The sequence below is a fragment of the Syngnathus scovelli genome, unplaced genomic scaffold (assembly GCF_024217435.2).
Source record: "Syngnathus scovelli strain Florida unplaced genomic scaffold, RoL_Ssco_1.2 HiC_scaffold_46, whole genome shotgun sequence".
NCBI lineage: Eukaryota > Metazoa > Chordata > Actinopteri > Syngnathiformes > Syngnathidae > Syngnathus > Syngnathus scovelli.
Window position 1 is genome coordinate 128,166 of NW_026061560.1, and position 17,567 is coordinate 145,732.

Below are 17,567 nucleotides of genomic sequence, written 5' to 3' on the forward strand. Positions count from 1 at the left end.
TAGTAACACGATGACTTACAAGGCAAATATTTTTTTTTTCAGCTTGCAACTTGACCGTCTAGAGCGTACAAGGTAATTACAACTGTTTTTTTTTAGCCCTGAAAAGCGAGGGAGTGTGGCGTTTGGGAGGAATGTCGAACTCGGCGTCTGCTTCCAGCCACAGACGCCAAATTTCGACGATTATTTCGACTGGTCAACGGTTGTAAATTATTGCGTTGACTAAAAACTTTATTTAACTCTACTCTTAACTTTGCCGTTTCAGATATGCGGGTATTACACCGCGGAAATGACGTCAATAGGCTGAACTCTCGCCAAAATTCAAATCTGTGGGCGCAATGGCCTTGAGCGAGACACCGGATACAAACACGACGATTATCAACAGAAATATCTTTATTTTCTGCTTGCAAGTGGACCGTCTAGAGCGTACACGGTAAGTACAACTCATTGTGTTTAAAAAGATTTACGTTTGTGTAGTTTGCGTTGCGTTGTATCTGTGAATGTTGGTTTAGGCTAAATGTTAATGTTTAATTTCATTCCTTTAGGTTCCACGGTGTTTGTTGGCTGTATGTTTTCCACTGCAAGAAGAGGCTCGTATCATTGACCAGCAGGAGCTACAATGGTGAGTACCCCTTTCGTCTTCCATTTATGTTAAACACTTCCTATTTCATGTCTAACAGTACTCGATTTAACAAATAACCATAAATAAATACAGTGTGGGCAGTCACGTTAACATATGTGATTATCCTGCCTAATATGTTTATCACAAATATGTCACTAATCACTAATATGTTTATTTGTTTATCACAACACCTTTGGACCTTCAGCAATCGATTATTTCCCTTCATCTACATAGAGACAGAACGATGGTGTCTTAAACATCTCATTCATTTCACCAAATAACTTCACGCAGGTGGATAACGGCCGTCTCGGTCACGCTATGTTGCGTGATGCAGTTTTGAAGAACCAAATGCATTTATTCAATGAATAAGTCAAGCTAGTTCTATGTTTATGATGTTGTAAGTTACGGTACCGATTGAAGTTGAGTTCGAAGCCAGTGGAAAACAGCGCTGCGTTTGTGCTCTCCAGGTACAAATGTTGTGATCTCTGACTGACGACCGGGCGAGACTCGAGTAAGAGATGTCCAAACGAGCTCCGGCAGGGCGGGCCAAGGCGGAGCGAACGGACGCCCTTCAGGCCGCCAATGACGAGCTGAGAACCAAACTGATGGACGTCCAGTTAGAACTTCAGCAGGAGAAGAACAAGGTGAAAACCTCAACAGACAGACACTGCCTGCCTCCCTGCCTGCCTCCCTGCCTGCCTCCCTGCCTGCCTCCCTCCCTCCCAGTTTTCCCGATGTAGATTAGACATGCGTGTGCCATGACTGTGTCAGCCTACATCAACAAATGCACCGAGGACGTCAGCACCACTAAGAATATCATCACGCGGGGCAACCAACGACCCTGGATGACTGAGGAGGTACGTCAAACGCTACGAGCGCGGAACTCTGCCTTCAAGTCTGGCGACAAGGAGACACTGAGGACAGCGAGAGCCAACTTGAACCGTGCCATCAGAATAGCGAAGCGAGACCGCAGTCGAAAATTTCAGGATCGTTTCCACGACGTCAAAAACATCAGGAGTATGTGGCAAGGCATACGGGCGATTACAGACGACAACTCACCCTCCCCCCCCCCCCGGTGGGTGTAGTTGATGCTGACTTTCTAAATGGTCTAAATAACTTCTTTGGGAGGTTCGAGGCACTAAACGGCACTCCAGCAGTTAAAACTGTCCCCCATCAGGAAGAGGAGGTACTCTGCCTTGACTCCGCCGATGTGTTGAAGACCCTGAGGAGAGTCAACCCCTGTAAGGCCCCTGGCCCGGACAACATTCCTGGGCGTGTGTTCAGGGAATGTGCAAGTCATCTGGCTGGGGTCATCACAGACATTTTTAACACCTCGCTGGGCCAAGCCACAGTGCCGGCGTGCTTTAAGACTGCCTCCATCATTCCGGTGCCGAAGAAACCTCAAATCACCTCATTTAATGATTACCGGCCTGTTGCACTGACTCCGGTTATGATGAAGTGCTTCGAAAGGCTGCTTAAAGGTCACATCGTTTCCAGACTCCCCCTATTATTTGACCCGTTCCAGTTTGCCGACCGGCAAAACCGCTCCACTCAGGAAGCCATCTCCTCCGTTCTTCACCTGAGCCTGGCTCACCTGGAGGAGAAGAACACCCATGTGCGGAGGCTGTTCCTGGACTTCAGCTCAGCGTTTAACACCATCATCCCACAGCATCTGGTAGGAAAATTGGAACACCTGGGCTTCAACACCCCCCTTCGCAACTGGCTGCTAGACTTCCTCACCAACAGACCTCAGTCAGTCCGGGTCGGACAGAACACCTCTGATGTCATCACCCTCAGCACAGGCTCCCTTCAGGGCTGCGTCCTGAGCCCCCTGCTGTGCACCCTGATGACACACGACTGCGTCCTCAGGTTCACCACCAATCACATCGTGAAGTCAGCAGACGACACAACGGTGGTGGGGCTCATCAGAGACAACAACGACCTGGACTACAGAGAGGAGGTGGAGCAGCTGGTGGGCTGGTGCAGAGAAAACAGCCTGATCCTGAATGAGGAGAAGATGAAGGAGATCATCGTCGACTTCAGGAAAAAACAGCCTCACCACGCTCCACTGATCATCAACAGCTCAGCTGTGGAGGTGGTCAGCAGCACCAAATTCCTGGGGGTCCACATCACAGAAGACCTCACCTGGACTATGAACACTACGGCACTGGTCAAGAGGGCACAGAAGCGCTTGTACTTCCTGCGGAGGATGAGGAGAGCCCACCTGCCCCCACCCATCATGAGGACGTTCTACAGGAGCACCATAGAGAGCATTCTGACAAGCTGTCTCTCTGTGTGGTGTGGAGGCTGCACCGCCTCCGATTGGAAGAACGTGAGGAGAGTGGTGAGGACAGCAGAGAGGATCATAGGGGCTCCTCTTCCCTCCATTCAGGACATTTCATCTCAGCGCTGCATGTCCCGTGCCCGTAACATCATCAATGACCCATCACACCCCCACCATGGACTGTTCTCCCTGCTGCCCTCTGGGAAGAGGTTTGCAGCATCCGCTGCAGGTCCACCAGGTTCTGCAACAGCTTTTTCCCTGCTGTCATCAGACTGTTGAACACTAGAACTGTTGAGCTCTAAACTGAACTCTGCATCACACATTCACAGAACTGTACTTTATGACACTACGGACCTCTATCTTGCACTATCTCGCACTACCAACTTTACTGAACTTGTATAAACCCTTTAAATAGAAGTTTAATACATGGTTTAGCATTCCTCTGCACACTCTTGAATACTGTTTTGCCTACTTGCACTATTGCATAATTATCACTGCTGCACTTTATACTTATTTTTAATATATATATATATATATATATATAGTATATGTATATATATACATTTTCATAGGATATGTTACTTCTATTCAACTGCAATATCACTACTTTGTTGTAAGACGTATGCAACGGAATTTCGTTTTGTATGCACCATGTGCAGACAAGATGACAATAAAATTTGTCTAAGTCTAAGTCATGTCAGGTCAGCTGTCTGGAGAGAGAGAGAAGTCAGGACCTGCGGGCGGAGCACCACCGTGCCACCGCCGCCATGACGGAACTCAAAAGCAAACTCCATGAGGAGAAGCAGAAAGAGTTAGCCATTACCAGGGAGACATTACTGCGGCAGCATGAAATGGAGCTGATGAGAGTGATCAAAATCAAAGATGGAGAGATCCAGCGACTGAATGCCTTGGTCCTCAGCCTGAGGGACGGCTCCATGGACAAGGTGATCCGCTCTATCCGTGTCTGACTATCCGCACGCCACGTCGGGCTTCGATGCGGCCGCTACCGTATTGTGTAGCTTGTCCCCAGTAAGCGTCGCGGCGCTCCGTTGCGGTCTCAACGGCCCGGTGTGGCGCAATGTCTGCTCAGGTGAGGAGGGGGGGCGCTTTGCTGGCGGAGGTGGAGGAGACGCGGCGGTGTCGGGAGACCGAGCGGTGTCGCCTCCACCAGGAGCGCGGAAGAAGCCCTGGCAGCGGCCCAGCAGGCCTGGCAGTCCCGAGCGGCCGAGCTCCGATCGGCTCATCACCAGCATCGGGAGGAGCTGAGCCGAACCAAGAGAGACTGCGAGAGGGAGATCCGCCGACTGGTAGGACTGATCAGATGCGCGGTGCGTGGCTATGTTCCCAATTTCGTTGTATACCTGCAGTGCAATGACACCTAAGGCATTCTATTCTATTTCACAAGAAGAAAATGTCCGGTTGCTCGCTTCGCTTTTGTCACAGCAAAGGTGTTCTAGTCGATTCAAGAAAAAAATTGGCCGGTTGCTCTCTTTGTTTTTGTCACAATTCTGGCAAATGAGTTTGCCCGCCTGCCTGAGCGCTCCCCGTTTGTACATCCAGACGGATGAGATCAAGCTGAAAGACAGAGCGGTTAGTGTTTTGGATGAAGCCCTGGGGCCGGCCACGTCCACCGCCTTCAGCTGCAGACTCAGGCTGCCGAGCAGCAGATCGCTGCCCTGAGGGATTCCCAAAGGGCGGGCCTAAACTACCCTGGAAGTGGGGTCAACGCCGCTACTAGCAATCCTCTTCATTGCGTAAGCCACCTCATCACACACTTGCAGTACGCATGACTTAGTTCGTTGCTGGAGGAAGGTAGCACAAAAACAGTTTTGAACTTTGAACGAGTGCTTGTGTGTGTGTGTTGCGGGGCGTTTTCAGTCTCAGGAGGATCGGGACACGCGACGGTTTCATCTGAAAATCGCTGAGCTCAGCGCAGTCATCAGGAAACTGGAGGATCGAAACGCCCTGCTTTCTGAAGAGCGCAATGAACTGGTAATTTATTGACGGCACGCTTGAAGGTTTGCGCTACGTTTGATGCGCGCCATCCAGCGAGGCACCCATTGCGCTTGCTTATTAGTTGAGCGGCGCGGCGAGTCGGTTGCCTGGTAGATGTCTTTTATTGGGAGCCAAAGCCACGATTCCGTTCAAACCGATGCAAAAGAAATGGATACGTTCCGGCCCGCGTGTTGTGCGTCTTTCACATCCCGCACTTCATGCTTGCAGCTAAAGCGACTGAGAGAAACAGAAAGCCAGTTTCTGCCACTCCTGTACAAAAACAAACGCCTGAGCAGGAAGAATGAAGAACTCTCGCTGGTGCTGTGTCGCCTTGAAAACAAAGTGCGCTTTGTCACCCAGGAGAACGAGGAGATGGCAAGCTTGGTAAGTCGACGCGGACAACGGCGGCGTGCCAACAGAGTCCACTGCATTTGTGTTCCACAGAGAAGGCCTAGTTCGCTCAATGACCTGGACCGCGGTTGCGGCCAGCAGGACGGTGAAATGGAGTTCCTTCAAGTTGTGGAGCAGCGGCACATCATCGACGACTTGTCCAAGGTCTTCAGGCAGGCGACTCGGTGCACGTACGGCAGCGCCGCGCTCGCTCGCTGTCGCCAGGAAACCTTTTCCGTCCAAAGCTTGGCCGGCGGCCGCCATCCAAAAAATTGGCCCCTTAAATTCCGACCTTTCAAGCAGGAGCATTGTGCGCACGCGTTTGAACACGCTTTAGACTTGTTTTGCCGTTTTCAGCAGCTCAAAGCTCCCGTTTTGTCAGCGCCTTTGCCACTCGCTGTGCGCTGAAAACGACGGACTTGCCCGGCTGCTCAGCCCGTCAACCATGAGCCGCGAGCGCGACGTCATTGTCCGTAGGCAGCTAGTGGCAAAATGCACCCTGTTAGAGTTGCGCTCGCTCCAACTTATTTTGCAAGAACCACACGGGAGACAAGTAAGTTCTTTTGGACACCTGCAGGTGGAGAGTCCATCCGTTGTACGAATGAAGTCTGACTCTCGGCTCCTGCACGAGCATTTTAATTAAGAGAAACAGGGTGGGTGTAAGAGTGGATTGAATAGAGGAAGCCCTTGACCTCTAGTCAAAACATAGCAAGGGGTGTTTTACGACTTTGTGTAGGAAGGGATAAGCGATAGGGATAAATAAGGGATAAATAATATTATTTATTACAGGTCGCAGTCAAAGTCAAAGCAACACAATGATACGATAAAGATAATCTGGAAAACCCTGACACACCCTGTAGTTGTCACTTTTGGAAAAGACGAGCGTCCCTCCAATCATCGCCGGTGACGTGTTTTTCAGGCTCTGGAGACAGGAGCTCATGTCAGAAATGTCATTGTGAGTCGCGTTTGTTTCTGCGCCGGAGCCGTTCGTTCCCTTTGCATCCAAAGAATCTCAAAGGCGGATTATTTGTGTCGACAGGAGAGAGATTTGCTGCTACGATACCGACGTCGAGAATCTCTGAGGAGGAACAAAGCGTGAGGTCCTGCAAGGTGAGTCTGTTTGTTTGCGGCTGCTTGGTGTTGCGCAAGATGAAATGGCCTTTTTCTCGCTATCGTTCCTCTCGTCGATTCATCGTGAGGTGTCGCTTCAGTTTGTTCAGAGAGATGTTTGCTTCCGCGCCCGCAGGTCATCGAAACATTTTACGGCTACAACGAAGACGTGTTGGTGGACCCGGACGGATCGTCCTTGTCTTTTCACACCGACAGAACCCCCGACACGGAACCCGAAGAGGTAGCCCGCCATTTCTGCCAGCGTATTGGCACCAAACATTCCTCTTCAGCCTGGAATCGGACTCGTCTTTGCGTCGCGGGTGCTTTGTCGCCGGTCTGACTGATTCTGGTACTAGTGCTGTGTTGCATTGGTGTGTGCATGAAGAGGCGGAGCTTCGCTACCGCCAGCTGACGCAAGAATATCAAGCGCTGCAACGAGCCTACGCTCTGCTAGCCCAGACCAGCGAAGGGGACTACGACGCCGAGAAGGAGATCAAGGTGGCGCCCCTTCCCGCAACCCCCGGCCGGGTCGCAGCCTCCCCGTTCTCACCCAGCCTCGGGTGTTCTCTGGTCTGAAAGGAGGAGGAGGAGCCTCCCTCCTCCTCCTTTCAGACCAGAGAAAAGCTGATGGTAGAAATGGGTCACTATCAAAGCAGAGTAGCAGATCTGGAGTCAGCGCTGAAGCAACAAGGACAGGTAAGCTCATCAATGAGCACACCTTTTTCTCAGACAAAATAGCTACATTCTTCAGTCACTCATCCGTCTGGCATTACTGGACCAACGCCCCCCCCCCCCCCCCGAACGTGGCTGGGAAAATGCGGAGAAAAGCAAATGTCATTTTCCAGTCAACCAAAGAATTTGTGGATGAAAATGACACAACATTCCAAAGCTGTCCACGCGTTTGTCTCTTCTAGAATGTCAAGTGGGTGGAGGAGAAGCAGCTGCTGCGTCAGAGCAATCAGCAGTTGGCCGAAAAGGTGACGGAAAGAAAGGCGCTGGGCGGAGTCGCTTGGCGTCACACCTGACGGGAAGCCCCGCAGATGAGGTCTGACTGTCTTTTCAGGTCAGGCGGATGGAGGCGGAAGAAGCGCGTCTGAAAGAGCACATCCAGGATATCCGAGACCAAAACGAACTGCTTGAGTTCCGCATCCTGGAGCTGGAGGTGGGAAGACTCGCACAAGCGTGTTGAGGCCAGAGATGTGACGGACGGACGGACGGACGGACGGACGGACGGATGCATGCCTCTGCCTTTCAGGAGAGGGAGTGGCGCTCCCCCGTCTTGAAGTTTCTGCAAGTCCGTTTCCCAGACGGCCTCAGCCCTTTGCAGATCTACTGCGAGGCCGAGGGCGTGAGCGTACGTAAGGCGTCCCTCGCAACCCTAACCTTAACCCGAGGTCCCAGAACACCTTACATTGCTCCTTGCGCCTTTCCCCCGGACATCGTCATCAGTGATCTGATGAAGAAGCTGGACATCCTGGGCTATAACGCCGTAAGTGTATGTCGAACTCCTTATGTTCGCACTCCACGAGACTCGGCGGCTCAAATGTGACTTTTGGAAGGCTTTGCGCTGAAAGAAGCTTGTTGACGCTGTGCCTTTGGGCTCTTGCAGAATCTCACCAACGAGGAGCAGGTGGTCGTGATTCACGCCAGGACCCTTCTCACCCTAGCCGAGAAGGTAACGCGCACGTCCACGCACGCTCTCGCATTCTGCTTATGTGACAGCAGCCTTTCCTCAGTGGTTAGAATACATCAAAGTGACCAAGTCAGCACTTCAACAGAAGATGTTGGACATTGAAAGTGAGAAGGTAGACAGACACGCGACATCAGCCAAGGGGAACTCCGGCAATGTGCCCCAACAATTCTGACCTTGAGCTGTGCTAGGATATGTTCTGCAAGCAGAAGGGCTACCTGGATGAAGAGTTGGACTTCAGGAAGTGTTCCATGGACCAGGCTCATAAGGTAAGCCGCCCTCAAATCTCCCGCCGGACCACTGATGGACGAGGATTGCGGCCCAGAGGATCCTGGAGCTGGAGGCCATGTTGTACGAGGCGCTACCGCAGCGGGACTGCCCCGCCACGGACGGCGAAAAAGCCAGCCACGCTGGCGTGAATGACGTGCTGACGGCGGATCAGAGAGAAGAGCTTAGGAGCGCCGTGGACCAATGGAAGCGAGCCCTGATGTGCGAGTTGAGGGAGCGCGACGCTTGCATCCTCCAAGAGAGAATGGATCTGCTGCACAGCGCGCAACAGGTAAGGGCCCAAAGCCAGCCCGGCACTTACTTGCACGCTTACTGGCTTTTGAATGCCACTTTCCATTTGTCCGTCCTAGAGGAACAAAGAGCTGAAAGAATTCATCGAAGCTCAGAAGAGACAAATCAAACAATTGGAGGAGAAGTTTCTGTTTCTCTTTCTATTCTTCTCCTTGGCCTTCATTCTGTGGCCCTAACACCAGCTGGTGAGTGAGCTCCAGCGGCACCGCACTCGACACCTCCGATACACTGCCAGCCGGTCTCAGACGTTGGCAGACGCTCCGATGCCAACGTATACCCCCCGCCACGGTGACAGAGGCACCGCGTCACACCGGCGCTCATCCAATCAGAAGGCAGGAAAAGCAAATTCACATGCAGGGCACTTTTGAACCAGAAGAGAGCGCCACAAAAAACGGTTGTTGCCCCAAACGCGCACTAAAAAGGGTCAGAATAACAAGAGTCCCACTGGCCAGCCGGGGCCACCCGTCCAGCTGTTTCTTCAGGGGGGAAAAAAATTGGAGTCACCGGTGAGTACATTTTGCATTTAGCTCTGCTTTTCTGCTTCTGTCTTCAAGTGTGTGGCATCCTGCGATCAAAGATTCAGCCAACCCCAAAGCGGTTGACCTCAACGTCCCACCACCATGCCTACCAGAGCAGGTGACGTGATGCTTTGGACATCCTTCCGTCTCAGATGCCCAAAAGTACTCTTTGCCACATCTGCGGCAATACGGTGTCTTTTCAAAGGTGCAAATAAATCCAGCGTGGGCGGAACACGCACGTCTTCGGTTTTTCCCGCTTTGTTTGTGTGACAGCTGTTGTGAAAATTTTATACAAATAAAGTTGTATAGTACAGGTTTGGCCAAGCCGCAACTCCCGAACCGCATGCGGCTCTTTTATGTTCATATCAACATTTGTGTGTGTGTGTGTGTGTGGGGGGGGGGGTTTGTGCGTGTTGGCTTCACTTGAGTTCAATTTGGTATTTTGGTCAAAAGCGCATGTGGTGAAATTCCACAAAGTAGGATGGGCAAACACATTTCTTTAAACTATGAGTGTCAATTGGGCTCTCGAAATGGCAGGGAAAAGATGCACAGCAAAACGAAAATACGTAGATGAACACAGGACGTTTTAATCAGAGTGGGAAAGTTTCTATTTTTTGTTGAACGTGATGGCAAACCATTCTGCCTGATATGTCAGACCTCAGCGCATTTCAAAGATTCAAATCTTCAGCGCCATGCACTTCAGCTCACTCCATGCTAACATTGATCAGGCGTCGAACCCGCAACATCATGCTTAAGAGGTGGCCATGCTAACCAGTGCGCCATTATGTCAACGCATAATAACTGTAAGTCTACTGATCAAAACAGCGGTTACTATATGACGTCGCTACGTCGTGGTCACGTGACGCAGACAAGACGTCAATGGACGTGGGCAGAGTTAACTTGTTTAAAAGGGAGTGGGCAGAAGAAATATTAAATTTATTTAAATCTATTTTGAGTGCACACCATTATGCCAATGCATAACAACTGTAAATCTACTAAACAAAACAGCGGTTGCTATATGACATCTGCCACGTCGTGGTCACGTGACATACGTGACGTCGATGGACGTAACTTTCGCCGGAATTCAAATCCGCGGGGAGAGTTAACTTGTTTAAAAGAGAGTGGGCAGAAGAATTATTTAATTTATTTAAATCTATTTGGTGTGTGCGCCATTATGTCAATGCATAACAACTGTAAGTCTACTAAACAAAACAGCGGTTGCTATATGACGTCTGCCACGTCGTGGTCACGTGACGCGGACGTGACGTCGACGCCTACTTTACATCCCACCGATCACAGGACCCCTCGGCTGCATAACCGTGCCCCCTTCCCAACCAATCGGATTTGCTATACGCGAAAACGACGCCAATGGAAAGAGCTTCCGCCCAAATTTAAATCCGTGGGCGTGGCTCGCAGCAGGAAGTAGGAAAATGGCGGCGATGTTGACAAAGACACAGCGGATGGTAACATACGACTAACAAGAGAAATATTTTTATTTTCTGCTTGCAACTGGACCGTCCAGAGCGTACACGGTAAGTACAACTCATCGTTTTTAAAAAGAAGTACTTTTGTTGCCCTGAAAAGCGAGTGAGCGTGGCGTTTGTGGGGGACGTCGAATTTCGACGATTCTTTCTGGTCAACGGTTGTAAATGATTGTGTTGATTAAAAAAGAAAACTTGATGTAACTCTACTTTTAACTGCCGTTTCAGATAGATTTGGAATTGCATCACATCCAATTTTGCCTAGAGCGTACACGGTAAGTAACACTCGTTGTGTTTAAGGAGATTTACGTTTGTAATAGCAGAAGTGTAGCCGCGTTGCGTTGTACGTGTGAATGTTTGTCCAGGCGAAATGTTAATGTTTAATTTCATTCCTTTAGGTTCCACGGTGTTTGTTGGCTGCAAGTTTTCCACTGCAAGAAGAGGCTCATATCATTGACCAGGAGCGAGCTACAATGGTGAGTAGCCATAACATTTATGTTAAACACTTCCTATTTCATGTCTAACAGTACTTGATTTAACAAATAACCATAAATAAATACAGTATGGGCACTGAAGTTAACATATGTGATTATACTGCCTAATCTGTCACCGAGTAGAATGTTGCAAAGTAATATAAGATCCAAAGTTGTAATTCAGAATAGTTTTCAAAAGAAGGCCATTAGAATTATATACAAGTCTGATTACCCTGAACAAGCTATTAATTAAATCACAAATTCTTCAATTCAAAGATTTGGTAGATTATCAGACAAATAATGTCTAACAGTAATTGATTTAACACATCACGATAAGTAGATTGAGTGTGGGCACTCTCAAGTTAACATATGTGATTATACTGCCTAATCTGTTACAGAGTATGTTGTTGCCAAGTAATGTAGAATAGATCCAAAGTAGTAATCCAGAATAGTTTTGAAGAGGCCATTAGAATGATAAACAAATCTGATTACCTTGAACATAATAACAAGCTAAGTGTTTAATATGTCCTATGAAGTCAAATTTGGGCACCATCATGTGGTGAAATTTGGAATTGCATCACATCCAATTTTGCCTGGGAACAAACAGATTACATAAATCTTAGTTTTGAATAAGCCACTCCTTCTCAAACAAGTAAACTCTGCCCATTTCGCGCAGTAGATGTTCTGTTAATATCTAGTATTTATACAAAGTCATAATTTAAATTGCTTTCAACCTTCATTCATCGGTTCAACCAACATTACTCGCTCTTATTACCAACTTGTATTGATTTAACTAAGCGTTTAATACTTCCTATCAGGTCTCAAATCGAGATTTGGCAAAATACAATTTCAGCAAATCCAATTTTGCCAGGGAACAAAAATAGATTAAATAAACTAAATAAGTCCTCTTCCCATTAAATAAATCAGAAAAGTCTGTCTTGTAACCAGTCCTCTTCAAACAAGTAAAGTCTGCCCATTTTGTGCCGTAGATTTTGTGTCCATGCCTAGTATTTAAACAAAATCATAATTTAAACGACTTCTTGCCTTCATTCACTTTGGAAATTTGGAATTGCAGCAAATCGAATTTTGCCAGGGAACAAAAATAGATCAATTAAACTAAGTCTTCTTCCCATTAAATAAATTAAAAAAGTCTGTCTTGTAACCAGTCCTTTTCAAACAAGTAAAGTCTGCCCATTTTGTGCCGTCGATTTTGTGTTAATGCCTAGTATTTATACAAAATCATAATTTAAAGGACTTCATTCCTTCATTCACTTTGGAAATTTGGAATTGCAGCACATCAAATTTTGCCTGGGAAGAAAAGTAGATTAAATAAATTTAATAAGTCTTACTACTTCCCATTAAATAAATTAAATACGTCTTACTTGTTCCCACTCCTTTTCAAAACAGTAGTTTAAAACGAGGGCCCTTCACTCAACCTTTAACCCTATTTATTCACCTTCTAGGCTAAGTGTTAAAGGCTAAGTGTTAAAGGCTAAGTGTTAAAGGCTAAGTGTTAAAGGCTAAGTGTTAGAGGCTAAGTGCCAGAGGCTAGGCGCCAGAGGCGAGTTTTTGTGGGCTGAAGTTTTAGTGGGGTTAGTGTGAATACAATCCAAAAGAATACAACAGAATACAATACAATAGAATATAATACATAGATTAAATTCAATAGCTCTTACTACTTCCCATTAAATAAATTAAATACGTCTTACTTGTTCCCAATCCTTTTCAAAAAAGTAGTTTAAAACGAGGGCCCTTCACTCAACCTTTAACCTCAACCCCGCACGTCACATTGTGTTGTATCTGTGAATGTTGGTTGTGGCCAAATGATAGTTTTCTTTCATTCGTTTAGGTTCCACGGTGTTTGTTGGCTATGTTTTCCACTGTCAGAAGGATGAAAATACAAAGTACAACGCTTGGACGTGGGCGAAGACGTCACCGGTGAGTCCTTCCTTCCTATTTATTTACCTTCTAGATGCTAGAGGCTAAGTGTTAGAGGCTAAGTGTTAGAGGCTAAGTGTTAGAGGCTAAGTGTTAGAGGCTAAGTGTTAAAGGCAACACAATACGAACAACACAACACAATACGAACAACTCAACACAATATGAACAACACAATATGAACAACACAACACAATACGAACAACACAACACAATACGAACAACACAACACAATACGAACAACACAACACATTACGAACAACACAACACAATACGAACAACACAACGATACTGCACTGAACAACACGATACCGCACTGAGAAACACGATACCGCACTGAACAACACGATACCGCACTGAACAACACCATGCCGCACTGAACACCATGCCACACTGAACAACACCATCCCGCACTGAACAACACCATGCCGCACTAAACAACACCATGCCGCACTAAACAACACCATGCCGCACTGAACAACACCATGCCTCACTGAACGACACCATGCCGCACTGAAAGACACCATGCCGCACTGAACGACACCATGCCGCACTGAAAGACACCATCCCGCACTGAACACCATGCCGCACTGAACAACACCATCCTGCACTGAACAACACCATCCCGCACTGAACAACACCATGCCGCACTGAACAACATTATGCCGCACTGAACAACATTATGCCGCACTGAACATTATGCCGCACTGAACAACACCATGCCGCACTGAACAACACCATGCCGCACTGAACAACACCATGCCGCACTGAACAACACCATGCCGCACTGAACAACATTATGCCGCACTGAACAACACCATGCCGCACTGAACAACACCATCCTGCACTGAACAACACCATTCCGCATTGAACACCATGCCGCACTGAACAACACCATCCCGCACTGAACAACACCATCCCGCACTGAACAACATTATGCCGCACTGAACAACATTATGCCGCACTGAACAACACCATGCCGCACTGAACAACACCATGCCGCACTGAACAACACCATGCCGCACTGAACAACATTATAACGCACTGAACAACACCATCCCGCACTGAACAACACCATGCCGCACTAAACAACATTATGCCGCACTGAACAACATTATGCCGAAATGAACAACACCATGCCGCACTGAACAACACCATGCCGCACTGAACAACACCATGCCGCACTGAACAACACCATGCCGCACTGAACAACACGATCCCGCATTGAACACCATCCCGCACTGAACAACACCATGCTGCACTGAACAACACCATGCCGCACTGAACAACACCATGCCGCACTGAACAACACCATGCCGCACTGAACAACACCATTCCGCACTGAACAACACCATGCCGCACTGAACAACATTATGCTGCACTGAACAACACCATGCCGCACTGAACAACAACATGCCGCACTGAAAAACATTATGCCGCACTGAACAACACCATGCCGCACTGAACAACACCATCCCGAACTGAACAACACCATGCCGCATTGAACAACACCATGCCGCACTGAACAACACCATGCCGCACTGAACAACACCATGCCGCACTGAACAACACCATGCCGCAATGAACAACACCATCCCGCACTGAACAACATTATGCCGCACTGAACAACATTATGCCGCACTGAACAACATTATGCCGCACTGAACAACATTATGCCGCACTGAACAACATTATGCCGCACTGAACAACATTATGCCGCACTGAACAACACCATGCCGCACTGAACAACACCATGCCGCACTGAACAACACCATGCCGCACTGAACAACACCATGCCACACTGAACAACACGATCCCGCATTGAACAACACCATGCCGCACTGAACAACACCATCCCGCACTGAACAACACCATGCCGCACTGAACAACATTATGGCGCACTGAACAACGTTATGCCGCACTGAACAACACCATGCCGCACTGAACAACACCATGCCGCACTGAACAACACCATGCCGCACTGAACAACACCATGCCGCACTGAACAACACGATCCCGCATTGAACAACACCATGCCGCACTGAACAACACCATCCTGCACTGAACAACACCATGCCGCACTGAACAACACCATGCCGCACTGAACAACACCATGCCGCACTGAACAACACGATCCCGCATTGAACAACACCATGCCGCACTGAACAACACCATCCTGCACTGAACAACACCATGCCGCACTGAACAACATTATGGCGCACTGAACAACATTATGCCGCACTGAACAACACCATGCCGCATTGAACAACACCATGCCGCACTGAACAACACCATCCTGCACTGAACAACACCATGCCGCATTGAACAACACCATGCCGCACTGAACAACACCATCCTGCACTGAACAACACCATGCCGCACTGAACAACACCATGCCGCATTGAACAACACCATGCTGCACTGAACAACACCATCCTGCACTGAACAACACCATGCCGCATTGAACAACACCATGCCGCACTGAACAACACCATCCTGCACTGAACAACACCATCCCGCACTGAACAACACCATCCCGCATTGAACAACACCATCCTGCACTGAACAACACCATGCCGCACTGAACAACACCATGCCGCACTGAACAACACCATGCCGCACTGAACAACACCATGCCGCACTGAACAACACCATGCCGCACTGAACAACACCATCCTGCACTGAACAACACCATCCCGCACTGAACAACACCATGCCGCATTGAACAACACCATCCTGCACTGAACAACACCATCCTGCACTGAACAACACCATGCTGCACTGAACAACATTATGCCGCACTGAAAAACACCATGCCGCACTGAACAACACCATCCCGCACTGAACAACACCATGCCGCATTGAACAACACCATGCCGCACTGAACAACACCATGCTGCACTGAACAACACCATGCTGCACTGAACAACACGATCCTGCATTGAACAACACCATGCCGCACTGAACAACACCATCCTGCACTGAACAACACCATCCTGCACTGAACAACACCACCCCGTACTGAACAACACGATCCCGCATTGAACAACACCATCCCACACTGAACAACACCATGCCGCACTGAACAACACCATTCCGCACTGAACAACACCATGCCGCACTGAACAACACCATGCCGCACTGAACAACACCATGCCACACTGAACAACACCATGCCGCACTGAACAACACCATGCCGCACTGAACAACACCATGCCGCATTGAACAACACCATGCCGCACTGAACAACACCATCCTGCACTGAACAACACCATCCCGCACTGAACAACACCATGCCGCATTGAACAACACCATGCCGCACTGAACAACACCATCCCGCACTGAACAACACCATGCCGCACTGAACAACATTATGGCTTACTGAACAACATTATGCCGCACTGAACAACACCATGCCGCACTGAACAACACCATGCCGCACTGAACAACACCATGCCGCACTGAACAACATTATGCCGCACTGAACAACATTATGCCGCACTGAACAACACCATGCCGCACTGAACAACACCATGCCGCACTGAACAACACCATGCCGCACTGAACAACACCATGCCGCACTGAACAACACGACGCCGCACAGAACAACACGACGCCGCACAGAATAACACAATACCGCACAGAACAACACAATACCGCACAAACAGTTTTAGATAATATTACGTCGCAGTCATGTGACGCGGACATGACGTCAATAGGCGGAACTCACGGCAAAATTATAATCCGTGGGCGTGGCTTGCAACAGGAAGTAGGAAAGCGGCAATTCTGGCAAACAAGACACAGCGGTTAGTAACACGATGACTTACAAGGCAAATATTTTTTTTTTCAGCTTGCAACTTGACCGTCTAGAGCGTACAAGGTAATTACAACTGTTTTTTTTTAGCCCTGAAAAGCGAGGGAGTGTGGCGTTTGGGAGGAATGTCGAACTCGGCGTCTGCTTCCAGCCACAGACGCCAAATTTCGACGATTATTTCGACTGGTCAACGGTTGTAAATTATTGCGTTGACTAAAAACTTTATTTAACTCTACTCTTAACTTTGCCGTTTCAGATATGCGGGTATTACACCGCGGAAATGACGTCAATAGGCTGAACTCTCGCCAAAATTCAAATCTGTGGGCGCAATGGCCTTGAGCGAGACACCGGATACAAACACGACGATTATCAACAGAAATATCTTTATTTTCTGCTTGCAAGTGGACCGTCTAGAGCGTACACGGTAAGTACAACTCATTGTGTTTAAAAAGATTTACGTTTGTGTAGTTTGCGTTGCGTTGTATCTGTGAATGTTGGTTTAGGCTAAATGTTAATGTTTAATTTCATTCCTTTAGGTTCCACGGTGTTTGTTGGCTGTATGTTTTCCACTGCAAGAAGAGGCTCGTATCATTGACCAGCAGGAGCTACAATGGTGAGTACCCCTTTCGTCTTCCATTTATGTTAAACACTTCCTATTTCATGTCTAACAGTACTCGAT

The 17,567-nt window shown here is 48.4% G+C and overlaps 1 protein-coding gene across 1 annotated transcript; it reads left to right on the forward strand.

Annotated features, from left to right (window-relative positions):
* Nucleotides 1-1,137: 1,137 nt before the first annotated feature.
* LOC125968178 (janus kinase and microtubule-interacting protein 3-like) lies at nt 1,138-9,445 on the forward strand. Its single transcript, XM_068649843.1, has 14 exons — nt 1,138-1,263; nt 3,605-3,844; nt 6,792-6,896; nt 7,011-7,094; nt 7,313-7,375; nt 7,462-7,560; nt 7,654-7,751; nt 7,833-7,887; nt 8,008-8,073; nt 8,135-8,203; nt 8,280-8,357; nt 8,414-8,647; nt 8,727-8,852; nt 9,222-9,445. Exons 1-13 carry the CDS (start codon nt 1,138-1,140, stop codon nt 8,841-8,843), a joined length of 1,434 nt encoding a protein of 477 aa, XP_068505944.1. The 3' UTR covers nt 8,844-8,852; nt 9,222-9,445.
* Nucleotides 9,446-17,567: the final 8,122 nt, after the last annotated feature.